This window comes from Pichia kudriavzevii, chromosome 2 (assembly GCF_003054445.1).
Source record: "Pichia kudriavzevii chromosome 2, complete sequence".
NCBI classification, from domain to species: domain Eukaryota; kingdom Fungi; phylum Ascomycota; class Pichiomycetes; order Pichiales; family Pichiaceae; genus Pichia; species Pichia kudriavzevii.
The window spans coordinates 821,444-846,160 of NC_042507.1; the positions used below are offsets into that span (position 1 = coordinate 821,444).

The 24,717-nt window shown below is 38.2% G+C and overlaps 15 protein-coding genes across 15 annotated transcripts; 7 read left to right on the forward strand and 8 right to left on the reverse strand.

The window, feature by feature from the left end:
- Window positions 1-90: 90 nt before the first annotated feature.
- Window positions 91-261, reverse strand: C5L36_0B04010 (uncharacterized protein; the record flags this gene model as incomplete). Its single annotated transcript, XM_029464767.1, has 1 exon — window positions 91-261. The coding sequence occupies one exon, from the start codon at window positions 259-261 to the stop codon at window positions 91-93; it is 171 nt and encodes a 56-aa protein (XP_029320626.1).
- Window positions 262-489: 228 nt separating this feature from the next.
- On the forward strand, window positions 490-1,767 carry C5L36_0B04020 (uncharacterized protein; the record flags this gene model as incomplete). The annotated part of the gene is made up of 1 exon (XM_029464768.1): window positions 490-1,767. One exon carries the CDS (start codon window positions 490-492, stop codon window positions 1,765-1,767), a length of 1,278 nt encoding a protein of 425 aa, XP_029320627.1.
- A 362-nt stretch (window positions 1,768-2,129) lies between these two features.
- C5L36_0B04030 (uncharacterized protein) lies at window positions 2,130-2,567 on the reverse strand (the record flags this gene model as incomplete). The annotated part of the gene is made up of 1 exon (XM_029464769.1): window positions 2,130-2,567. The coding sequence occupies one exon, from the start codon at window positions 2,565-2,567 to the stop codon at window positions 2,130-2,132; it is 438 nt and encodes a 145-aa protein (XP_029320628.1).
- Window positions 2,568-3,064: 497 nt separating this feature from the next.
- On the forward strand, window positions 3,065-4,588 carry C5L36_0B04040 (uncharacterized protein; the record flags this gene model as incomplete). Its single annotated transcript, XM_029464770.1, has 1 exon — window positions 3,065-4,588. One exon carries the CDS (start codon window positions 3,065-3,067, stop codon window positions 4,586-4,588), a length of 1,524 nt encoding a protein of 507 aa, XP_029320629.1.
- Window positions 4,589-4,612: 24 nt separating this feature from the next.
- C5L36_0B04050 (uncharacterized protein) lies at window positions 4,613-5,185 on the reverse strand (the record flags this gene model as incomplete). Its single annotated transcript, XM_029464771.1, has 1 exon — window positions 4,613-5,185. The coding sequence occupies one exon, from the start codon at window positions 5,183-5,185 to the stop codon at window positions 4,613-4,615; it is 573 nt and encodes a 190-aa protein (XP_029320630.1).
- A 146-nt stretch (window positions 5,186-5,331) lies between these two features.
- C5L36_0B04060 (uncharacterized protein) lies at window positions 5,332-6,513 on the reverse strand (the record flags this gene model as incomplete). Its single annotated transcript, XM_029464772.1, has 1 exon — window positions 5,332-6,513. One exon carries the CDS (start codon window positions 6,511-6,513, stop codon window positions 5,332-5,334), a length of 1,182 nt encoding a protein of 393 aa, XP_029320631.1.
- Window positions 6,514-7,000: 487 nt separating this feature from the next.
- C5L36_0B04070 (uncharacterized protein) lies at window positions 7,001-10,228 on the forward strand (the record flags this gene model as incomplete). Its single annotated transcript, XM_029464773.1, has 1 exon — window positions 7,001-10,228. The coding sequence occupies one exon, from the start codon at window positions 7,001-7,003 to the stop codon at window positions 10,226-10,228; it is 3,228 nt and encodes a 1,075-aa protein (XP_029320632.1).
- Window positions 10,229-10,533: 305 nt separating this feature from the next.
- Window positions 10,534-11,241, forward strand: C5L36_0B04080 (uncharacterized protein; the record flags this gene model as incomplete). The annotated part of the gene is made up of 2 exons (XM_029464774.1): window positions 10,534-10,555; window positions 10,646-11,241. The coding sequence occupies 2 exons, from the start codon at window positions 10,534-10,536 to the stop codon at window positions 11,239-11,241; spliced, it is 618 nt and encodes a 205-aa protein (XP_029320633.1).
- A 179-nt stretch (window positions 11,242-11,420) lies between these two features.
- On the reverse strand, window positions 11,421-13,319 carry C5L36_0B04090 (uncharacterized protein; the record flags this gene model as incomplete). The annotated part of the gene is made up of 1 exon (XM_029464775.1): window positions 11,421-13,319. One exon carries the CDS (start codon window positions 13,317-13,319, stop codon window positions 11,421-11,423), a length of 1,899 nt encoding a protein of 632 aa, XP_029320634.1.
- Window positions 13,320-13,658: 339 nt separating this feature from the next.
- C5L36_0B04100 (uncharacterized protein) lies at window positions 13,659-15,506 on the reverse strand (the record flags this gene model as incomplete). The annotated part of the gene is made up of 1 exon (XM_029464776.1): window positions 13,659-15,506. The coding sequence occupies one exon, from the start codon at window positions 15,504-15,506 to the stop codon at window positions 13,659-13,661; it is 1,848 nt and encodes a 615-aa protein (XP_029320635.1).
- A 523-nt stretch (window positions 15,507-16,029) lies between these two features.
- Window positions 16,030-16,497, reverse strand: C5L36_0B04110 (uncharacterized protein; the record flags this gene model as incomplete). The annotated part of the gene is made up of 1 exon (XM_029464777.1): window positions 16,030-16,497. The coding sequence occupies one exon, from the start codon at window positions 16,495-16,497 to the stop codon at window positions 16,030-16,032; it is 468 nt and encodes a 155-aa protein (XP_029320636.1).
- Window positions 16,498-17,090: 593 nt separating this feature from the next.
- C5L36_0B04120 (uncharacterized protein) lies at window positions 17,091-18,866 on the forward strand (the record flags this gene model as incomplete). The annotated part of the gene is made up of 1 exon (XM_029464778.1): window positions 17,091-18,866. The coding sequence occupies one exon, from the start codon at window positions 17,091-17,093 to the stop codon at window positions 18,864-18,866; it is 1,776 nt and encodes a 591-aa protein (XP_029320637.1).
- Window positions 18,867-19,462: 596 nt separating this feature from the next.
- C5L36_0B04130 (uncharacterized protein) lies at window positions 19,463-21,256 on the forward strand (the record flags this gene model as incomplete). Its single annotated transcript, XM_029464779.1, has 1 exon — window positions 19,463-21,256. The coding sequence occupies one exon, from the start codon at window positions 19,463-19,465 to the stop codon at window positions 21,254-21,256; it is 1,794 nt and encodes a 597-aa protein (XP_029320638.1).
- A 209-nt stretch (window positions 21,257-21,465) lies between these two features.
- Window positions 21,466-22,527, reverse strand: C5L36_0B04140 (uncharacterized protein; the record flags this gene model as incomplete). The annotated part of the gene is made up of 1 exon (XM_029464780.1): window positions 21,466-22,527. One exon carries the CDS (start codon window positions 22,525-22,527, stop codon window positions 21,466-21,468), a length of 1,062 nt encoding a protein of 353 aa, XP_029320639.1.
- A 274-nt stretch (window positions 22,528-22,801) lies between these two features.
- Window positions 22,802-24,538, forward strand: C5L36_0B04150 (uncharacterized protein; the record flags this gene model as incomplete). The annotated part of the gene is made up of 1 exon (XM_029464781.1): window positions 22,802-24,538. The coding sequence occupies one exon, from the start codon at window positions 22,802-22,804 to the stop codon at window positions 24,536-24,538; it is 1,737 nt and encodes a 578-aa protein (XP_029320640.1).
- Between the last annotated feature and the right edge of the window lie 179 nt (window positions 24,539-24,717).

Sequence of the window (24,717 nt, forward strand, 5' to 3'; positions counted from 1 at the left end):
AAATATATTTCATTAGTTATGTACAAAACTTAGAAATGATGAAACACTATCAACATGGACATATATTAGATATGAACATTCATAGCTGGCTCAAGCTAAAGACTTTCTAGCAAAATGAATAGCAGTTGGAATTGCCCACAAACCAATTGCAAGTAAACCAGCTAACTTTAAGGTTAAGTTGGTTTGCTCTTCTTGTGCCTTCTTCATTTGTTCTTGATAAAGCATAGCATTCTTAATATCTTCTTCACTGTATCCGTTCATTATTTGAATTGTTGTTGATTACAGATAGTAGGGGAATATTGAGATATTATGAAAAAAGTGGTCACAAATAACTTTTGATGGTTTCATGATGTCGGCGAAAACTACTAACGAGGGCGGATTTGAAAAAAAAAATGGAAATTAGGAGTTGCATTCGAAACAGCACAATCTGGATTAGCCATAGGGGACTTGCTTAAGTTCTCTCCTACGAATCATTGGTCTAGTGGCGACATGTCGGAACATAGTAAAGAAACAGAACTCTCGAGGGAAATTCCTGTTGAGAAGCAGGAGACTTCTTCGAATGTTATTGATAACGTAACATCACAATCTGAAGAGAATAAAGATGAAATCGAAGCTCAAGAAGTCGAGAGGGAAACCGAGGAGGAACAACAGGAACGTAGTGGTGCATCCAACGAAAATATAACACCATCGGCACCTGCAATCGCAGATTTAGAAGAAGATATTCAGAAGTTGAATAAGTTCAAAAAGTTACAAGAAACTAAACAAACGAATGAACCAACAACTGCTACAAGAACGAAAGAATCAATCAAAGATGTAAGAGACGATGATACCAAAGACAGGTTTGAAGAAGGGGATGATGTGCTTGAAGAAGATATTGAAGATGAACAAACACGTAAAAGACGAGAGTTCGAAGAAAAATTCAATGCGTTAATTAAAAAACCAACAAAGAGAAGAAAAAACAATGATGTTGATCTAGAGGCCATGCAAGATGAAGCAATTTCTCAGCTAAAAAATATGATGAAAGAGGCAGCATACATGGATGTCGATTGCGTTAATAATAAAAAACCCGCTACCAATAAATTGAAATTATTACCTCAAGTTAAGGAAACATTAATCCGGTCTAACCTCTATGATTCAATTCTAGACAACAATATGTTGGAGGCTGTTAGGATTTGGCTAGAGCCATTGCCAGATGGGTCGTTGCCATCCTTTGAAATCCAAAAGGCGTTGCTTAATGAATTAACTAAGTTACCAATTAAAACCATTCATTTAAGAGAATCCGGATTAGGGAAAGTGATGATCTTTTACCAAAAATCCAAGAAAGTTGATTCTGGATTGAAGAGAATAGCAGAAAAGTTGATTGGAGATTGGACAAGACCAGTCATGGGTAGATCAGATAATTATAGAGCTCGTGATATTCCAACAGCCAATTTTGATATCATACAGTTTCAACAAAGGACAAAGCTACAACAAAAAGCTGATGATAGTAAGAATACAAGGAAATCATTATATCAAGAAAGTGCAGATAGAAGAAAAAGGGCAGCTGCTCCTGAAGCTAGAACAACGGTGTATACAATTGCACCTCAATCTAACTTAACTGCTATTCAAGCAAGTAACCACAGCGTTTTAAATATGGGAGCTGCTTCATCCCTTCACAGAGATGAAAGGTTCAAGGGACTAAATAGGAAACTGACCAAACTGTCGCAGAAAAAGAAAGGCACAAAGAAGGATGGTGTTTCTATCGAAGGTAGAGGATTAAACTATTGAATCGTCGGTACAATTAGGCTTACTTGAGTTATAGTAAAAATTCGTACCAGATCTAGGGAGAAGCTCTCCATTTGTTTGTTTATATAATTCGGTTTAGCTTGTAAGGTTGTAAAATACATTGATCAATCACCATATCATTTAATGCTATTAAAAAAGCCTTAATGTGGGATGATACAAACATTAAAAACCTTTCTTTTCTAAACCCTTCCCAGACTAAATTAATTACCGTTCTCTTTTCGTGTAACTTCAGGATATTGATAAATTTTTGACAGGCAACTAAATTTAGAAGATTGACTTATATTATAGTTTTTATAACTTGTATGTAAAAAGTAAAGATGTGTTGTATACAGAGAGAAGCACAATTATGATCTTGGCTTTTCCTTCTTTTCCTTCCATAAAGCTAATAAGGAGACACCGGAGACCTTGACGACCTTGAATCTAACACCTGGAATATCACCCTTAGCCTTACCTCTTCTACCGAAACCAGCTAATAAGACTTCATCGTTTTCGTCAACGTAGTTTAAACAACCATCGTTTGGAACGAAAGCAGTAACTCTCTTACCGTTTTTGATCAATTGAACTCTAACACACTTTCTAATAGCAGAGTTTGGTTGCTTAGATTCAATACCAATTTTTTCTAAGACGATACCCTTAGCGTGAGAAGAACCACCGAATGGGGAGAACTTGAAAGCTGTACCTAATAATCTTGCCTTATAGGATTGATCAGCCCATTTGTTGTCTCTTCTGTGAACTCTCAACTTTCTTGCAGAGTTTAATCCTCTTGGCTTACCCTTACCCATGTTGAAATTTGGTGTATGTGTTGTCTACGAAAGAATAGAACAGAAAAACCAAAATTCTATCAAGTTGAAAAGTAAATGTATTAGATGAAGTATACCCTTCCAGAGAACATACTCCAAATTGAAATTTACTATACCGGGAGAGGAATGAGGGAAAGTGGGAGGAGCTAGGGGGTTCTCCGTGGCATACGAGATTCGGGGAGGAAGGGAGGGGAGTACACAAAAAATTCGTGGGCAAAAGGGGGAAAAAAATAAAAAACTCAACATTTTTTTGGCCTAACTCTAGTGTGTGGTGCGCGGGTCCCTCATAATGATACTTCTGCTGAGCCTCCGTGTTGAAGACCTCTACCTTTACACGTGATGCAAACAAACCCTTATGAATTTTACTTTTGCTTTAAATATAAGGCAAAATCAATTGCTTATCAAGAGGGCTAACAAAGGATTGACATTATTATCATGTATGACATCGTAATATATGCGACGGCGGGGTACGCAAAGAGATGGGTTTAGAGAAAATGGACGATTCTATGTACATTGAGTCCCTAGTTGCACAGTTTCTGCACTCTAAAGGGTACTATAAGACTCTCAGTGCTTTAGAAGAGGAAACACAAACCAAATTTACCCCCACTACCCTAAATAATGATGAGTCCTTGCAAAGCATTGTAGAAGATAGGATCAATTTCAAAACACTGCAGTCGCATACGGAAAATGCACATCATCTTGAGAATGGAGACGTGAACACACTGGACAGTCTCAGCCAGTCTGACATTGTCAGAAGGAGGAATATAATTCTACCCAATTGGGAAGTCAAGTATCCTGATAGCGTTGAAGTGTTGAACCTGGGCACACTCAATTCATTGATAATTGATTCAAGCTACTTCTCATCATTTATTGGTGGAAAGATCTACAACCTAGGATTGTTTGTAACAAATACAAAGTACCTTCTAGTTTATGATATCGACGCCAATCAATTACTTCTATCTGTTCATGATCCATTGAATGGACAACCGATCAAACTGGTTTATGGCATTCCGTATTCCAACCACCTTTTTTTATGCGATATGAATGGTAACTTGAGAACAATGTCTCTGAAAAGAGATGGTTTGCAGTACGATATGGAATTGGTAACTAATTCTAACGATTCCGTCAAATTGCACAGGCGTTTAATTACTGACTTCACTTTCAAATCGGTCAAACTGGAATCAGATTCAACCTTGTTAGGATATTTTTCATCAATTGGCTGGGACGGAAGAGTCACTTTGGGGTTGGTAAGAGAAGCCAACAATGAATTAATCATTAAACAAATAGGCGAATACAAGTTGTTTACTAATCCTACATGTATTTTACTTACCATTGATAAAGAAACAAATTTGCCTCTACTCCTAGTGGGTCGTTTAGAAAGCTCTTTATTGACCATCTTCAGCATTAACAAACATCCCCTGGGAGCCGAGGAAGTAAAGTTAGTTGAATTGGGGAAGCTGTCTTTGAATGATTCTGAGTTTTCCTCACACTCATTCCAAGCAATGTCAATTGGTGAAATCTCTTACAACAATAAAGATTTGATAATAACTGTTGCAACTGATCATATACCTTATATGCGGTTAATAACTGTTCTTGTCCCGTCAATCGAGGAAATCTTATCATATTCGAAAAATATAGACCCCAACTATTCGGTTTTTGAAAAACTGGACAAATTGGTAGTAAAAGATAACAACCAGCAATTTACTTCAAGCTCTCCGATCTTAAGATCATACATAATCTCCAATTTCAACTCGTTATCTCCACAAGACAAGTATTCAAATGCCATAATATTGAGCAGGCCAAATTGCTCCGGCCTATGGATACCCGGTGACGATGGAAAGCTAAGAGGGTTTGACTTACGTACAGGTAATGTCATAGAGACGCTAGATTCCAACGATGGTCGTGCAAAGTCTGCGTTTATAGGTCAATGCGGTATGGAATCGGAAGTTGTAGTGGTTTGTGGTGCCGTTGATAAGAAGATCGTTATTTGGCGTTGTTCTTAAACATTATATATATGCTTCTATACATTAGAACACAACTTCTTCCGGTAGCACGTGGAATTTACGTCCATTTTCTCGTATTGACTCATTATTTACATCTCTCGCAAGGCTAAGACGCATATCAAACGCATCAATTTCATCATTGGTTTTTTTCTTGTTTATATTGGACATGTCTCCAGTTTCATAATAACCAACGACTCTCCGATAGACGCTATACCCTAGCTTCTCATATAAAGTAATTGCAGTTTTATTCGAACACTTGACAAACAAATCAATAAACCACGCATGGATTGGCCTCTCTGGTTCAACAACAATCCTAAGCTGATCACAAAGATACGAGCCCAATCCGACACGCCTATAGTTTGGATCAACTGTAACAGCACTAATATGAGCATGCCATTCTTTGTTCTTTCCCTCTGTCTTGGCTAGCATATATCCTGTTGGTTGATTATCATCATCAACTGATTTGTAAGACAGAGTTGGCCATGTATATAAATACTGGTGGTAAAAATATAGATAGAAGTTTTCTGTCAATGGGTCCAAATTTATTGGCGTAAGCTCAAACAAATCTGTAGCCTGAAATGGTTTGATGGATGTCATGTAGTTGTGTTTCGGCACGCTATCGAAAGTGATTAATTCTCCAAAAAATATCAACTAGTATCTCTAGACAATTATTTTTTTTTGATGTGCGATCAAACCTACGATGTATCCTTCAATCTATATACACCAAAAGAGCTGGACTACAATTATTTATTTACAGAGTCAATGAGTGTTTCCATTTTTTCGCCAATAAAATCAGACATCAAGTCATCACTCATGCGACGCCTTAAGGTGCCCATGCACCCTTTAATGTCATATAAATATTTAGTTCGTCTCTGTGAGGGGACTTGCCCGATGCACCTTTGTACCAAATCAATAAACAGTTCAACAATCGGAGGTGCATGAGCCACATAAGGATCCATCAGGATTGTAAGAATAGTGTAGACAGTTGGTTTAGCTACCACTATTGCATACTCTCCGCAGTAATCCAGAAATTTCTCAAGGACCAAACACAATGCAGTTGACAAACGTACATAATCTTTGCATTTCCCCAAAGACGGTAGAATACTATCATTTAACATTGAACTTAGAGTTGTATAATATTCTAGTTCGTTAGGAATGGCGAGTTTATAAAGACGCAAAACGGTATCGTAAGCAATGGGTAAAATGACAACACTCTTGCTTTCACTGGTCATAGAAGGAATAGCCAAAATTAATGGTTGAAGAGCTCTTCGGAACAATGGTAGTGTTTGTGACTGAAATATTATGTTCGTTTCACTCTGTTCTTCCGACAAACGGCGGCAAAGTAAATTCAAAGTTAAGCATGCTTCACGTTTGACAAGGAGATCTGTATCATCGAGAAATGTCAAAAGCAGCGGCAAAATAATCCTCCAGTTGTCTTTGATATTAAAATGATGAATGAGCACATTCAAATATCCAATACTGGCGACGTACATTTCCTTAAATTCGGACATTTTGTCCAAAGTCTGAGTGTAACTTGCTCCAATGAGCTTTTCGTTAATTTTGATTTGTGATGTTTTACGGTATCCTGAAGGAGTTGTGCTAGTCGATAAATTACGTTTCTTCATCTCTGTCAGTACAGTATGCAGTTCAGATACAATTGTGTCATGCAATAATACGTCGCCTTCGTACTTGTCAATAAAATCTCTCGCAATGTCCCGGCTTTTCGACGACGCCCACGGTGCCAACGATTCATCACTAAAATAAAACTTAGAAGCAGTTTTGATCATGCCACGAGGTTCTTCATGTTTAGAGCACTCTGCTAGTAAATCTTCACACTTTGATACAACAAGCTCCTGTTTCTTCCAATCCTCTAAACTGGCATCATCCTTCCACCATTTCCAGTCTCTACGCAAGACTTCATCCATAGTATCCTAGCAATGTCCTCAGGTTTCGTGTGTACGGGAAAAGGAGAAGGCGCTTTGGATAACTGGAATATCTAATGGAATTTCATGTTGAAGGCTCTCGCTTACAAGGTTAAAAAGGTATCACTATTTTCAATTGTGCCCAATTGGTAATCCTGTGCGCAGTTTCACCAGCAAAATTAGAGAATCTCGTTAACAGGTGTACATGGGTATACTTCTCTGCCACATTGAGTTTCTTATTGGAAAAGTAGTGATCTACCCCTACCTTTCAAAGAATAACATATCCATTCTGCCCTAATGTATTCTCTTGTTAGATAGCTCGTAGCAGTCTGTGAGAGCATGTTTATTGAATATCCAATCCGCACTCTTTTTTTTTTTCATGGATTTCTTTTGAAGCAAAAAAGAAATTTGCAGACACTCTAAGGTAGACTACCATCCTTTCCAAAAATTCAACACTACCTAAACTATCCACGGTTGAAGCAGGCACATAATGAAACGAGTGCGCTCCCAATGTTTTGACGAAGAAGCTTCAGTAGGGTCGAAATTTGCCAAACTGAAAAATACAGTGGTTGGTGCCTTCAAAAGACAGTTATCTGGTGTTTTAAGAAAACATCGTTTAAACACGCAGAAGAATGGCGATATTTATATTGATGAAAATGGTGCTTCTACTCCGATGACAAGAAGCAGAAACTCGTCATTTCAAAGAAGTACTAATTCACCGATCACGGCGAGACAATTACAAGAATACTATAATTCCTTAAGATTACAAAATGAGCAACTGTTTGAGAACCTGAACAGCAATGACCAGGATCACAAAACCAACGGCAACAGCGACTCAAATAACAATTTGAAGAGCACAGAGCTAAATAGAGTCGGCTCAGAAAAAACAAAGGAAAACACGGCCCCGCTCAATGATAAGAATGAAATTGTACTAATTGATGAAACCGCTTCCATCATTTCAAAAGGCCAAACAAACAGTGATAGCGATGATGCTTCTCAGTTTGGTATTCCACCGATTTATTTGCACCCTGATCCCTTAGAACGTGCTAATCTTGTACAATTAAAGAAGCTTATGGAACTTGAAAAATATAGGAGATACCGCCTTAACTACCTACGTGAACATTCTCGTCATTTGAAACACGGAGATGTCAAGAAAGCTAGTAAAATGATGAAAAAAGGGAGTTCGAAATTTGCAAAGAAATTGGACCTCAAGTCCATTCCGGAAACTAGAAGGAATAAGAGTGGCACTTTTGGAATTAGCTTGTTAGACACAGTCCCTGATGACGAACCCGAAACTGTCAAGCCAATTGATACTAATACAGTTTCTAAACTAAAGTTCAATGATACAAAAAATGAAAGCGCAAATTTTGATGTACCCTCTAAGTTGAGAAGCTTCAATCCAACTTCAGAAGCAACTACAGAAATGCCTGAAGATAATACCACCAAACCCGTTGGTGGCGAGGAACCTACGAAGAATGCTTTTAAGTCAAATAATGTTGGAGATAAATCTTTTGAAGATCAACCATCTGGTGCATTTACCTTTAAACCCTTGGCATCTCAGGAAAAATCGGGGATTAACCAAGAAGCAGAGTCACTCTCCTTTGCTAAACCTAGCACTGCTGTCACTAATGAAATGACCAAATCTAAGCCACTCAGCTTTGGTGGATTGGGTGGGGTACACTCGCCGGTCGCTGTGATTGAGGCAGACACTGAACCTAAGGCAAAGTCAAGTCTAATGGAAAAAGATGCTGGTATTGATTCAACAAACCCAAAAGAAATAAAACCTTTCCTAAGTGCCCAGGAGCATCCTTTCGTCAAAGACTTGAAAAATGGGAGTGCTTCCATCGACAATAAACCTTCTTTGTTTGGATCCAAAGATGAAAATAAGCCAACCGCATTTTCCTTTAATCCTCCTCCATCGAATGCTTTGTCATCGGACATTGAGAGGAAAGATGAAAAACCATCATTTTCGTTCAATGCTAGTACCAAAAAGAGTGGTTTAGAGGAAAAACCTTCTCTGTTTACGCCTTCATCCGCAAATGACTCAACGAAGACGAAGGTATCTTCTACTCCTGCATTCACATTTGGTTCATCGTCAAAAGTACAGGACATCAAGGAACCATCTTCAACTTCTGGTTTTTCTTTTGGTCAAGCCGTTTCAGTTCCTAAACTAAACTTTGGTTTACAAGCCTCTGCGGAGAAAAAACAGCCACCTAATTTATCAGTGGCGCTCACATCTGGTTCCAAGCTAAATTTCGGAGCTAAACCACAACCATTGACCACTGAAAAAGAGGAAATTTCACGAGGTTCTTTACCTTTGACTAACTCCAGCGAGAATGACAAGAAAGGCGATTCCAAAACGACCTTTTCTTTTGGTACAACTTCTGCCATAAACCCAGAAGTACCGGCGTCCAAACCACAATTTAACTTTAGTCCAGGTACTTCTTCTGATTCCACAGCTCCAAAGCTTGCATTTGGCGCAGGTTCAACTAGTATAAACACTCCAAAAGATGCCGAGACAAAACCGGCAACTACATTCAATTTTGGCGTAGCATCAACTAGTATAAACACTCCAAAAGATGCCGAGACAAAACCGGCAACTACATTCAATTTTGGCTCTGCTCAGAAACCTTCTCCCGAATTAAATGGTGACAATCCTCAGTCAAAAGGTGATAGGCCAGCAGCGTCTAGTATCCCTTTCAAACCTAAGTTAACTAGTGGAACATTATTTGATGCTAACCCAGAAAGCAAACCCAACTCTACTTTCAGTTTTGGTGAAAACAAGAACAGCTCGGAGTTCAGTGTTTCCGACGGTAAAAGAAAACAGTTAGCGCCAGCTGATCCTAAATCTAGCTTTAATTTCACTTCTTCTACATTCAGTACAAACACGACACAGCCAAACTCAGCCGTTGCAGTAGGTGACAAACCATCTGCATCGGCAGCTTCTGGGTTTTCGTTCAGTAGTAATGCAAATACTTCTAATGCTCCTATCACTTTCGGGGGACCCAACGCATCAAAAACGTTTGATACTAAAACACCAGGGGGTTTTGGTAGCTGGGGTTTAAACAAGAATACCTCTACACCAAACGGAAATCCTGGGTTTTCTTTTGGAACCCCGGGATCTAACAACAACCAGTCCAATAATCTTGCGCAAAATAGCACCAATTCTAATCAAACGCCAGGTAAACTTTTTTCATTTAATAGCAGCAAATTTCCATCGATCAACGAGCTTTCAAAACCAACTGGTTTTGCAACATCGCAGCCTGCACAATCTGCATCGCTTCAAAATAACAGCAACGGATTCAATTTTGCTGGCAACACAAACACAACCAATAATATGCTAGGAGCAGGTGTTGGTGGAAATGGGTTTGGAATGAATATAAACAATGGTTTAAATTCTTCTAGCACTGCCTTTGGAACAGTTATGAACCCAAATAATAGTGTTACAGGTGGATTTGGAATGAACAATAGTAACAGCAATAATAATGGAGGATTTGGCGGCGTTTCTAATAACAGTCAAAATGGATTCAACTTTGGAGGAAATAGCGGTCCTGGTTCAGCTGCAACTAGCAGGTCTACAACGCCGAATATTAACTTTGCTGGTCCAACCAGCAACATGAACCCAGCGGCCATTTTCAACAATACAAATCTTACGCCGGATCAACAACAGCAGATCAGCAACAGAAGAAAAATTTATCCTCGTTCTAGGAGACGATAGTGTGTTCTATATAACAAGGTTTCACTATATACTACATCGCCTTGTAAAGTATGTAACTATCTATGTACCTAAATTACTGTAACTAATAGCAATATACTCACTGTTTACGTAAGTTATTTATGAGAAAAAGATCATTCTAGAATATATGTCAATGGGGTAGCAGCGAAGCTTCCAAAATTTAAATAAATATACAGCCAGCTATTAGGTTCAGAATGTTTTGCCCCCAACCTGTTTTATAACTGTATCTATCTCCATTACATACTCCCACCAAAAAAAAAAACAAAAAAACAAGCAAAATATCCAATATGGCACCAATTGCACCAGAAGGTATGTTTTACATTTGCAGTGATTGCGGGATTACTGTCCGAATTGACTTATCTTAACTAAATACTAACAATTTTTGATTACTCCACATAGTTTTATGGGCACAAAGATCAAGCACATCTGATCCATTGCATAATATCATCTACCTTACAATCAACTTGAAGGATCCTGAACAATCAAGTGTCGAATTAGATATTAAGGACACTTCTTTGGATTTGAATGCAAAGAGTACTACATCTGACGAAGAGTACAGCTTACATATTGATTTTTACAAAGAGATAGATTCTTCATCAGTTCGTGAGGTTATTACTGGCTCTCATATTTTCCTGGTCTTGGTGAAGAAGGAACTACAGGAAGAATATTGGCCACGGTTGACTAAGGAAAAGCTAAAGTACAATAATATCCGTACTGATTTTGATAAATGGGTTGATGAAGATGAACAAGATGGTGCTGATGACGAGAAGTTGGACCCTATGGCTGGTCTCGGGGGAATGGATGATCTGAGTGCATTTTCTGAAAACAATATGGACTTCTCAGAGCTTGCGAAACAATTCGGAGGAAAGGGTGGCTTATCAGCTGGTGATGCTGGATCTGATAAGTTTGGCGATTTGGCCAATGCAGAATTTAGCTCTAGCGGTGATGAAGACGAAGATAACGATAAAGAATCTAGCCATGGTCATGAAGAATAAACCTGTAGATTTGTTATATATGATGAATTGATACTCATGTAATTCATGGAGTTTGTATGTTCTAGTAATTTCATTGCCCAAATTGTCGGAAAAAGATTTTATACTATATATGCGATTATTAAACTTATATTAGGCATATTGGCTGTCCAACTTATGGTGGTGTGTATCGTAGCAGAAGCTTAAAATTTAGAAAATCTTTCGTTCAAATTTATTGCCTTTTGTAACAGTTGATCGACTTCGAACGGTTCATCGGTATCGTTAGATTTCATCTGCTCCAAAAGGTCGATATATTTTTCTATAACTTTTTTTTCAATCTGTATTTTCTCTGATTCGGTTTGTAATATATCGTGCATACCAAAATCATAGATTGATTTCAAGCCAAATAGTGCTATAGCAGTGCATAGAAATAGTGCAAAATAGCCCTTGGCCGTAAATCCATCAGGTAGGGGTTTGGGTTGGACATTTTCACCCTCTAGATTCAAGAAATCCTCTGCATTACCAGCGGCATTACCCTTTGTCGGAATACCTGCAGTTTTACAAATGTTCAGCTGATCGTCTGGTAGCGTGATATTAATTAAGTCTGGTGCTTCGACCAAGGTGAGAGCCAAACCCTGCTCAAGGTGGAAATCTAAATGGCAGTGGAAAAACCAGACACCAGGATTATTCGCCTTAAACCTCAGGACAAGAAATCCGCCACCTTCGACCATGACTGTGTCTCTCATCATTGGGAATGGCGGGAATGTTTGATTTTCGGGATTGTAGTGACTAGGTTCTTCCAATTCAGGTGAACGTGCAACAACTTGGAACTGGTGGCCATGCAGATGCATTGGATGTTTACCGTCATCTTCATTGTTGACAACAATTTCTACTATCTCATCATGATTTAGAATGAAACTATTGGTATTAGAACCATAAATTCTGGAATCTTTTACCAAGTTTTCAGGTGCACTCAAGGCAGTCAATAGTGTGGGAACCTTTGGTGCAACATAGGTCACATTATTGAAAAATGCGTAGCTGATACCGTCACCTAAATTCTCCATGTGTAGAACTACTTCTATTCTGTGATCTGGATCTTCAAATAAAGGTTTCTTTTTCATAGGAACCAAGTCCATATCGTCAATTGGATTGAAACTTTCTCTATCCGTTACCCAGTTTGGAATTTTTGGTTCCGGTAGAGCTCCATCATAACTCATATAGTTATAGGAATTTAATTCCAAGTCATCGGGAACAATATCTAGCATATCCTCATCCATCGCCGTGAAAATCAAAATATTAGAAGAAACATCTTCCCTAGATTTGGTTTTCAATATAATAGACATTCTTTGACCAACTGCCAAATATGCCATGGTTGCTGTCTTAGGGTGAGTGTAAACACCATCAACTTCAATAATATCAAATTCGTATCCCGGAATACTAAAATATTGAGAAACCATAATACCAACATTAACAATTCGAATTAGATAAGCAGTATCGTAATCGATGCTGATTGTAACATTCCTTGAGTCGTTAAACAATATGTTTTGTGGTACAGGTTCGCCGCCTGTTGGGTTATATTTTGTCAATTGCTTTTTCACTAGCACGGAACTCGAATCATGATACCAGTCACTGATACTCCAACTTAACTCTTTATCAAATTCATATAATGATTCCAACTCCTTATCATGAACAATTAAGAGCCCCCTCATACCATCACTATATTGTGCCCCACTATGACTATGATACCAGTATGTGCCTGCTTGTTCAACAACAAAGTCGTACAGCATGGTCTCACCCGGACTTATCGGACATTGTGTGACGCCAACTGGACCATCCATATGAACTTTTCCCTTCATTTTCAACCCATGAAAATGCAAGGAGGTAGTTGTATCCTCAAGACTGTTCGTAAGGTGAACTTTTACCCTATCCCCTCTACTGACCTCAATCGTAGGCAGTGGCCACGAGCCATTAAATGAAATCACTTGTCTCTCAAACACGCCATCGGGGTTTGCATTGACATATTCAACATTGAAGTAAAATTCATGAACTTCGGATGCAAACGCAGTGGCAAAGCAGAGATACAAGTACCACAGGACTAGCATCGCAAGAAATAACTGAAGAGAAAGTATCTTCCAGTTAAGCTTTGTGAACAGTTTGCGTCTATTATCAGGAAAAAAAAGGAGAAACAAATGTCACTACTTAAGTTACAAATTGTTCCAACTCATTTTTAGCTTTGTGGTCCCCTTGCAGCAGCACACTCCTATCCACTGGAGTTTTATTTTCGCATCTCGCTCTCAATTTTACTCAATGGGGACAATTCGTCTCTACGATTAGTTTGAAATGTGATACTATTTTTATGAATAAACATTAGAATAGATATATAAACGTATATATACTAGAAAAAATAAAACCAAGTGTTTCTCTAATTAAAAACACTGTTCTTAACGAGTAGCCATAGCCTTAGTAACAACTCTCTTTAATGCTAATTCAGCCTTTCTTAAGTCATCAGCAGAAGAATCTTCAATTTCTAATGCTGCTAAAGCGTCAGATAATGCAGCTTCAATCTTAGCCTTAGAACCCTTCTTGATCTTTGCAGATAAGACTGGGTCAGTAACGGTACCTTCAATAGAGGTGACATATGCTTCAAGCTTTTGCTTTTGTTCGTGCTTCTTGGAGAATTCTTCATCAGCCTTCTTGAACTTGTCAGCATCATCAATCATCTTTTGGATATCATCAGAGGATAATCTACCAATAGAGTTAGAGATGGTGATGTTAGCGGTCTTACCAGTGGACTTTTCAACAGCAGTGACCTTTAAGATACCATTAGCATCAATTTCAAAGATAGCTTCCAAGACTGGTTCACCAGCTGGCATTGGAGGAATACCCTTTAAGTCGAATTCACCTAATAAGGTGTTTTCAGAACAGTTGACTCTTTCACCTTGGTAAACTGGGAATTGGACAGTAGTTTGGTGGTCTGCAACAGTAGTGAAAGTTCTTCTCTTGATAGTTGGAACAGTGGTGTTTCTTGGGACAACTGGAGCAAAAACGTTACCTTGCATAGCAACACCTAAGGATAATGGAATAACATCTAATAATAATAAGTCCTTAGTTTCATCAGAAGTGGATTGACCAGTTAAGATAGCACCTTGGACTGCAGCACCGAAAGCAACAGCTTCATCAGGGTTAATAGATTTTTCTAATTGCTTACCATCGAAGAAGTCTGATAACATCTTTTGGACCTTTGGAATTCTGGTGGAACCACCAACCAAGACAACTTCGTCAACCTTGGACTTGTCTAAACCAGCATCCTTTAAGACTTGTTCAACTGGAGTTAAAGTAGACTTGAATAAAGCAGAGTTTAAGTCTTCGAATCTTGCTCTGGTGATGTTAGCAGAGAAATCTTCACCTTCAAATAAGGAATCAACTTCAACGGTGGTTTGAGCAACAGAAGATAAAGTTCTCTTTGCTCTTTCACAAGCAGTTCTTAATCTTCTTAGAGCTCTAGCATCACCAGAAATATCTAAACCGGTCTTCTTTTGGAATTCCTTCTTGAAATGTTCTAATAAGTTGGTATCGAAATCTTGACCACCCAAGTGAGTATCACCGGAAGTTGCCTTAACAGTGAAAACACCACCTGCAATATGTAATAAGGAAACATCGAAAGTACCACCACCTAAATCGAAAATTAAAATGTGCTTTTCGTGTTCGGACTTACCTGCACCTAAACCATAAGCAATAGCTGCTGCAGTTGGTTCGTTAATAATTCTTAGAACGTCTAAACCTGCAATAGAACCTGCATCCTTAGTTGCTTGTCTTTGTGCATCATTGAAATAAGCTGGAACAGTAACAACAGCCTTGTCAACAGCTTGACCTAACTTTGCTTCTGCAATTTCCTTCATTTTGGTTAAAACCATGGAAGAAATTTCTTGTGGAGAGAAAGTCTTAGTTTCACCCAAGTAAGAAACTTCAATCTTTGGGTTACCGTTGTCATCGACAACCTTGAAAGGCCAGGTCTTGATATCCTTTTGAACGGATTCATCAGAGAAAGCTCTACCAATTAATCTCTTTGCATCGAAAACAGTGTTGGTTGGGTTCAAAGCAGCTTGATTCTTTGCTGCATCACCAATTAATCTTTCTTCTGGGGTGAAAGCAACGAAAGATGGGGTAACTCTGTTACCTTGTTCGTTAGCAATAATTTCAACACCAGTAGTGTTGTCGTAAACTGCAACACATGAGTAAGTAGTACCTAAATCAATACCAATTGCACCAGCGAAAGTACCTTCAGACATTTCTAATTAAATGGAGATCTCTTGATAACAGAGAAAAGAAAAAAGAAGAAGAGTTGAAGTAAGGGGAAAAGTAAAACAGATTTTTAATCAAGAGTTCAAAAACCAAGAAAAGTTTTCTACGAAAAACTAAGTGAAAACCCACTTGGAAATGGGCATCAAACTCGCAAATTGGTTCACTGGAATTGGGGAATTGGGGAATTGGGTCACTTGAGTGAAAATTTTGAAAAAATTTTCAGTATGCCAAAAAAAAATTCCCCTCAAGACCGGGTAACTTTGTTTCGTACCGTTTTGGGAAATTCAAAGATTTTGTTTCTTTTTTTTTTCTTTTTTTTTTTGTGCGTTGTTGCATTTTTGTTTTTTGTCTCTTTTTTTTTGTTGTGTATCGAATAAATTGTAACAAAAGAAAAAATATTTTGAAGGCTCAGTTCATCTCTGAATATAAGTGTTGATACCTCTCTCCCCTTCTTTCTAAAGTACAACTTCATGTTCAATTAGACGCTTGGTATATTCTATGTTTTCTATTTTACTCTCTCTCTCTCTCTCTCTCTCTCTCTCTCTCTTTTGTGCCAATAACAAATGATATCGCTTCTAGGTAAATCAGTAGCTTCTGCGATGTTACTTTCGGTCCACTAGGGGTGTTCAGGCTAAGGTCAAGCGGCGCAGTTGCTATGTCTCTTGCTACCACCAATGGTTCACGTTTATGTAAGATTTCCCAAGATTCCATAATAGGAGACAACGATTCTCTGTTGTTAATGCAGTTGTTGAAGTGTGGAAAATAAGTTTGCACGCAAGAGGAGGTGAGACAATGGTGGATTTCTATTAATTTTCCTGGAAGTATATGGTGATAGTTGACTTTCATAGTAATTGTGGAAATCCCCTCGAAGCAATAAGTAGTGACCCTTGGAACTGCAAACATCAAACTCCCAATTGCATTAAAAATGTGTTTGCATAGCGATTCCACTATATCAGGAGGCACGTTTTCTTGGACCATCAGGATGCAAGCTTTGATGGACCTCCCAATTTCTTTCAATTGAAAATCCAATTTGCTCTCATGATGCTTCACCTAAAATTCCGCAACTATCCAAGTATATACCAGGCTACTCTCGATGTATAAAATAGTCTGTTTTCCCATTTTCACAAACGTGGACACCATAACATTGCTGAATAAAAGGACATTTTCAAAAGAGGACACGATTGTATAAACAATTATACTTTTATAGATGAGCCTCCTGTAAATGGACGAGTGGGAATATAGTCACTCGCGGAATTGGTTCCCCGATGATGAGAAGAATCATGATTTTTTTTTCTCGTATTTTCAGGAATTGCGAGCCGTTTATAAATTTATTAGGCATCCCAAATATCACCTGCGGTCATCGGATATCACTCCAAATGTCAATATCTCCTTTGAGAATTGCAATGCCTTGTGTAGTTTACTTGCCATCATACCTCAGTGTTGTTCTACACTATAACAGCAGGTGCAGTTTGTTAACAGTTTCAATACCTTGAAGATATTGTATCCACTCTCATTTGTTTGTCTCCAACTCTTTATAGAATAGAACCGCATAATCAAATTTATTTATCAAAATGGCGGGAGCTCCTATGGGAGAGATTATCTATTCAGCTGTCAAACCGGTTATTAGAATGTACATGATTATAGGAACAGGTTTTTTCTTGACGAGAAAAGGTTTGTTTGGTGTGACCGCCGCAAGAGCATGTTCTGATATGGTGTTGATGCTATTCATGCCAGCTTTAGTTTTCGATAAGATTGTTTCATATATCTCCATCTCGGATATCAAAACAATAGGAGTCATTTGTTTTTGTGCTTTTGTTATGTATTCAATTAATGCAGTTGTTGCGTTTCTTATAGTAAGATTCACTCCGGTACCAAAGTCAAGGGAGGAGAGGTGGGTCGGCGGTGGGTTACTAGCCGGGATAATGCAAAATGTTTCTGATTTACCCATCTCTTATATTCAGGCAGTCTCGATCTTTTCTACAAAACAACAAAATAAAGGAACTGCCTATGTTATTATCTGGTTGGCAATGTATGTTGTTACCCAATTCAACTGCGGCTTATTTCAGCTTGTCAATTGGGACTTTGAATATATGGGACAAACATCTGGTGATGCAGAAAAAGGTGACCAGTTGTCGCATTCTTGCTCGGAAACAGTACAGAGTGACCAACCTGAAAAGTTTAGAGAAGAGAACGATGATGATGATGTTCATGACCAGAACAATTTGACTAGTAGTACAAAGACGAGTTTGAACTCAAGCGATAATGAAGACTTACAACAGCCAGTTAATAATAACCAGGCTTCAATGGAAAGACCTATGTCAGAAGTCTCATCACTCAATATATCCATAGATTCAGAGACAGGTATTGGTCAACCCACACATGGATCTACAAGTGCTGCCCATCGTATACAATCGCATCCTAGTGTAAGAACAAGAGCATCTTCAAAACAATTCAGTGAAAATTATGACCCAAGACCATTGACAGCTGTGAACTCTAGAATCTCACATCTTGCTAGAACACTTTCTAAAGGTAGTGCGATAGCTCGTATACCTTCTGCTAGGAGTATCAATACTAATGGTCCAAATGATTCCGATCATGAAGACATGCTTTCCTTGAACCAAGAGTTAATAAGGGAATATTCTCGTGTCCAGCCTTATAACCAAAAAATGAGCAAAACAATGAAGGTTGTTACCGAAACCAATTTAACAAGCCAGGATGTCAAGGAGTCCGGTGAGGAAATTCCATTTATTAAGAAATATCATTTGCATTATGTGGTCTTTTTTTTGGAAAACTTCAAAAAGCCCATGTCTGTCAGTTTGATTCTAGCTATAATAATTGCTTTGATTCCGTGGACAAAAGCTTTGTTTGTTAATGATGGAAAGGTCACGCTTAAAAATGCCCCAGATAAACAGCCTGCCCTCTCATTTATTCTCATGTATGCCGAATATCTTGGTGCACCGTGTGTTCCTCTTGGACTACTATTGATTGGCTCTGTGCTCGCAAGGTTGGACGTCAGTGTGCTTCCTAAGGGTTTTTGGAAATCTGCCGTTTCTCATACAGTGTTCAGGTTGGGCGTTTTACCAATCATTGGCATGGCATTTATTACTAGACTCAAAACAATTGGCTGGTTGACAGATCCAATGGCCATTTTTGTATGTGTCATGGAATTTGCTTTACCCAGTGCCACAGTTCAAATATATTTAACCGCTGGTGCAATGCGTCCCGAGGACAAAACCAGCACCCCCCTCAATTGTTTTGGCCTTTACTTAATTTTGCAGTATGCTGTTCTCGTCATATCCATGCCCATTGTTGTTTGTTATTGTATCAAACATCCAATGGGGTTGTGAACGTATAATTGGGTCGTTTTTTCCTTTTTTTTTTGATAGTTTGCTTCTAACCGGACTTTTTCTTTATAGATTTTTCTTTAAGCATTAATTTTTACTGTAACAAATACAAAGGGCGAGCAGCTGAGCCTTACATCCACTTTAATCATGAAAACTCTGTTTTGGTTTGTTGGACGGCCGTGCTTGGTATTTATTCCTTTTTCCCCTTCCTCAAGTGTTTGGTCATTATCCACACCGGCACTAAACGGCTCACATAGGTTTCGTCATAATTTATTACCTGGATATTATACTTTGAAAGAGGTACTCTAAAGAAGCACACGCTACCATACCTCTTCCGACTTACTCCGTTTATTTGAGCTCTTTTTTGGGGGATATCTGTATCCATCTAAATAGCCAAAGTGAAGAGCTGGAGACACTTAGTGAAAGCTTCCCCGAAGGGGAGATTCTACAAATTGAGACATCCAGTTCGTTATCTTATTAACAGATTACTAGGAAAGTCAAGTGACAAAGATAAGGTTTTTTTCTTTTTACTCAACAAGGAGCAACAACATCGTCAACTAAATTTACTGATTGATAGTTATCGAAATAAGAAGTCGAAGATGAGCAACTTTAACAGATCCACCAATGATGGAAGTATTCCATCTTTTCTCATGGGGAAAATTATGGGTGCTTATAAAAATACCAAAGAATCATCATATGTTAAATCATTATACCATGATACAACCCAAGCATTCAAATCAACTGATTACGCAGAAGGTATTGCAAATGAAAAGCCGACAAGATTGCCACCTGATACACAAATTTTCATATACCCTACTTTTGCGAAGCATGATAATGGAAAGTACGTAACCAGAGTGAAAGGTGTGGTATCTGCAAGTGGTTCGAATTCAAGAAAGAGCAGATTTCTATTGAGCATGGCCCGACGACTGATTAGATCTAGCGACCCGAGCGATGTAGAGACAACTATCTCCGAATTCAGAAACACAATATCAAACCCAGAAATATACAGGACTTCCAGTAATGATAAAAGAGAATATGATCAATGTTCTACTGTAAGTTCCAATTCTAATGACATCGTTAAACAGCGGATGCAAGGAATATTGGCTAAAGATATAGCTGATACACCGTTGAATATAACAATTGGTTCTGCTGTCCCTGTAGATAATATTGTGGGTGTCAATCTCACCAGTGATAGTTTTGGTATGTTTCAAATTTCAATCACTTCTCCATATAAACCTGAATACATTGCTGTATCATCAGTAATTGATCCTTCCATCATTCAAACCATGACAGTTGAAATTGTAGAATCTAAAGGTTTTAGCGTGATCACCGATATCGACGATACGATTAGATTAACGGGAATATTAGGAGACAAACGGGAAATATTCAGAAATTTGTTTTATAAAGATTTTACGAGCTGTGAAATCAAAGGTGTTTCAGAATGGTTTAATCAGTTACACGATGAATACAAATGTTCAGTGCATTATGTTTCTAATTCTCCATGGCAAGTTTTCAATATTGTCAATTCGTTCCTGTCTTTTTTCGAATTCCCTGTTACCTCTGTGCATTTGAGGCAATATAGTGGAAATTTGATTGCATCGTTCACACAACCTAGCGCAGAGCGTAAAAGGCCTTCCCTTGTTGCTTTGCTAGATGAGTTCCCTGAACGAAAGTTTATTTTGGTAGGAGATACAGGAGAACAAGATTTAGAAGCCTATCTTTCATTACTTTCTAACTATTCACCTCAGATAGTAGCAATTTACATGCGAGTTGTGCCGAAGTCCTTGAGCTCTCTTGGAAATGACGATATAGCATTGAAAGAATTCAATGAAATGTTACAGGTACGGAAAAAAACTTGTTTGGCTAATAAAGTTGATCATTTGTTAAGAAATCCAACTGGGATTGATTCCAATGATGAGAAAAGTTGCTTTGATGGAACACATCCAATTCATGTTTCCGTCCCAGATAGAATGGTGAACAGGCGTCGCTCAAGCATCGACGCAGCTAAAACCACCATTGCAACCGCGGTGAAGATGACACGAGTAAGGAAACTTCCACCAATTGTTCCACGAAAACCAGATTCTCTGAGGGGCGAGAAGGTGATCAAGACGCTTCTAGATGACGACTCAGTACGTGTTGTTAAACCTTCTCATGAACCAGTTCTGAATTTATCTGAAGGCGAAAATAGAGATCATACTACACAATTGAATAATTATGATTACGAAAATGAGCTAATTAAAGGGGATATTGACGACAAAAGGTTTATTTTATGGAAACAGAGAGTTCAGAGGGTTATTGATGAAGTACCAGAGCATATACATTTTGAGTTTTGGAAAGATGCAAGTACTGCACATGCAAGTAGTATCCATTTATTAGTGAAAGAATTAGAATGAACTGTTTTGTGAATGTCGGTACTTGATCTATTCATTTATGTAATTTCTTTCTCTTAATACAATAGAAATCGAAATTATACATATACTGATCAGGGAGTCCCAGTTAGGAGAAGACTATTGAATTATATTATGATGTGTACATGATGACCGAGCAAAGAATCCTCACTCTTCGTGTTGGTAATGAATGATGAGTTAAGTTATCTGTTATTTTATTCCACTTTGTTGGCTTCGGCAAAAGCATTAGAACCATCACCATAGTCCTTGACCTTTGGTTCATTTTCATCTTCAATTTCATCTAATGCGTTCTTAAATTGAGACATGTCAATTTCAGTACCGTGGTCTGCACTCAATTCTTCTTCTCTCAAGAATTTATCCTCGAACCTCTTTAAAACAATCTCACGGCCAGTGAGTTGCTTCTTGTCCTTATTGTTCATGTTAAATCTTTGTTGTTTATGTTCCTTCTTCCACTTGGCAAAAGTTTCTGGATTAATAGGAGTCAACTTATCCTTTGGTAATCTATCCCTTTCAGTTTCGATGAAATCCTCAAGTGTGATCTTTGGTTGATTTTCAAGAGCCATCTTTTCTAATCTACGCTGCTCCTTGGTCTTTAAAACGAATCCAGGTGGTAAAGAGTGTCTATATTTACATTCCACCTTATTCTTTGGGTCGGTATTAGGACAAACCCATAGCCAACCATACTTTTGGTCTTCAACAGCCTGAATGAAGTATTTACAAACCTTATCGGTGGTGGTCTTTGGATTACCATGCTTAGATAGAATGACCTTCCGAAGCTTCTCTTCATCCCAATTGTCCATAGTATCTGCTTCCTTGTCGGCTTTATCATCTTTATCATCTGTATATAAATCTTTCTTTGCTGCTTTTCTGGCAATGTTCATATCATGACTGAATTTACAGTTCTTGCCCCTTGTACAAGTACCAAGTTTGAAAAACTCACACAATATACTTTTTGGATCGACACCAAATGGAACTTTCTGAGTACCAATTGAACCTTGAAGTAATTTTAAAGCTTCCTTCTTCGCTTCTTCAGCGGCCTTCTTTTCGGCAGCACGTCTTTTAGCTAGTTCCTGCTGTTTCTTAATATCTGCTGGCACGCCTGCCTTGACTTGAGAGACATATTCTTGAACCTTTTTAGATTTATTCTTATTTTTCAAACCAAAAGTTTTATCATCTGCATTCTTAGCCTTGGACTTTGCTTTGGCCCTCTTTTCCGCTTCTTTTTGTTGGTTCTTTGCGTTTTTCTTTGGAGGCATTCTTCTGAGTATCGATATACCTAGAATAAATAATGATAAGTCCTTAACTTAAATATAAAAGGAAATTTTAAAAAGAAAAGCTGAAAAATCGTCGACGTCAGTGAAAAGTTAGCCAGAATCTCAGCTAAAAAAAAAATTCTCAGTTTGCTTCAACAGTGCACCAATATGAAGATGCGACGCTTCAAGACTTCAATCACAAGATTGTCTGTTTATCAACAAATCGGGACATGGAAGGAGGGCGATCCTTAAAGCTTAGCCAACCAAATTTACAATTATGTTGGCGACAGTAACAAAGAAACAGCTAGCTGTCAAGCAATTGAAGGCAAGTGCTTCTTTGGTTTCTGGCAATTCATTCAGATTTTTGCACTCACAACATTTAAGACCTAAATTACTTGACTTAAAGATGCGTAGAAGATATTACGTTCCGTTGGTTTCTGCAATAGTTGCAGGAATCTCATACTATGCGCTCGGTAACAACGGAATTTTGTTAGACACTGCTGGGTCGTCAAATATTACATCAATTCCTTCTGCACCGACAACATCCGCAATTGGAGGCGGTAATGGAAGTCAGCGTCCTCTATCCACCACTACAACCAGCTCATTGAGCAACGGTGGAGCAGGCTCACAGCAAAACAAACAAGGCTTAACCTTATTTAATGATGAACAAGTCAATAGAATCTTAAGGAGGTTTGAAGAGAGTTATATTGTTAATAGAGGTAAGGGAGTCTATAGGTATGATGCTTCTCAGCTACCAAGTAATAACCCTATTGAAGACGATAGAGCCGAAAAGATCGTTCAGATTCCAATCCAAGATGTATATAATGATAATCAAAGAGTTGAAACTGATTGGCACTTCTGGTCTATTTTTGATGGCCATGCAGGCTGGAATACCTCCGCGTATTTGAGAGATAAGTTACTCGATACTGTCATTGCAGAACTAACCGGTGTGTACAAGATCAGCGATAAAAATTTACGCTTGGTCCCCTCTAATGAAGTTATTGATAAAGCTATCAAGCAGGCTTTCTTAAAATTAGATGATGAAATCGTGAACAAAAATGTACAAAAATTATTAGATTCCCCAAACAAAAATTCTGCAGCAGAATTGTTGATGCCTGCATTGTCAGGTTCATGTGCTCTAATGACTTTTTATGATACTCATAGCCAAATGCTTAAAGTCGCTGTCACTGGTGACTCACGTGCATTATTAGGTTCTTATAATGAAGAAAATAAGAAGTGGACAGTCGAAGCCCTGTCTGTCGATCAAACCGGCTCTAATCCAACGGAAGTTGCCAAATTATTAAGTGAGCACCCTAATGAGCCTAATGTTGTACGTAACGGACGTGTATTGGGTTCTTTGGAACCGTCAAGGGCATTTGGTGATGCACGCTATAAGTGGGCAAAGGATATTCAAGCTAAGATATATAATCAGTTTTTTGGTCGCCAGTCGCCAGCTAATTTGAAAACGCCACCATATGTCACAGCAGAACCAATAATTACTACACATGAAATAAATCCTTCTAAGAATGATTTCATGGTTATGGCATCCGACGGATTGTACGAAATGCTATCCAATGAAGAAATTGTAGGGCTAGTTGTCAAATGGATGGAAAATAAGAAAATGGTAAAACCAACAAGAAACTTTTTTTCCAATGTATGGCAAAGATCAAGTAAAAATCAGCTACCGGAAGTTCTTGATGTTTCTGACAAGTCTGGCAAGCCAAAACAAAGGTATAGAAGATCGGATAATATGACTGCCTATTTGTTAGAGGATGAGAATGTCTCAACACATTTAATTCGTAATGCTTTGAGTAATGGTGGTAATAAGGAGGATGTCAACTTGTTGGTGAGTATTCCGAATCCCTTAAGCAGAAGATACAGGGATGACTTGACTGTTACCGTTGTCTTCTTTGACAATAGTGAGAACCGCGTCGAAAATGCCAATGGAATGTTAGAAATAAATAGGGAGGCTACAAGAGGTGGTTTAGATAACCCAGTAAGTCCGAAACTATAGGCATCTGAAAATAGTATTTCACGTTTGCCATCTGTTGCGTTTATCTAAAGTTTTTTTCTTTAAGTGTATTCGTTAATCATGCAAATGCTGCTCCAATTGCATGATGTGTATTAAAGAATTAACTTCTTGAGAATACAACCAAAAGCGGAAAGTATAACTTATGTAACACTACAAGAGAC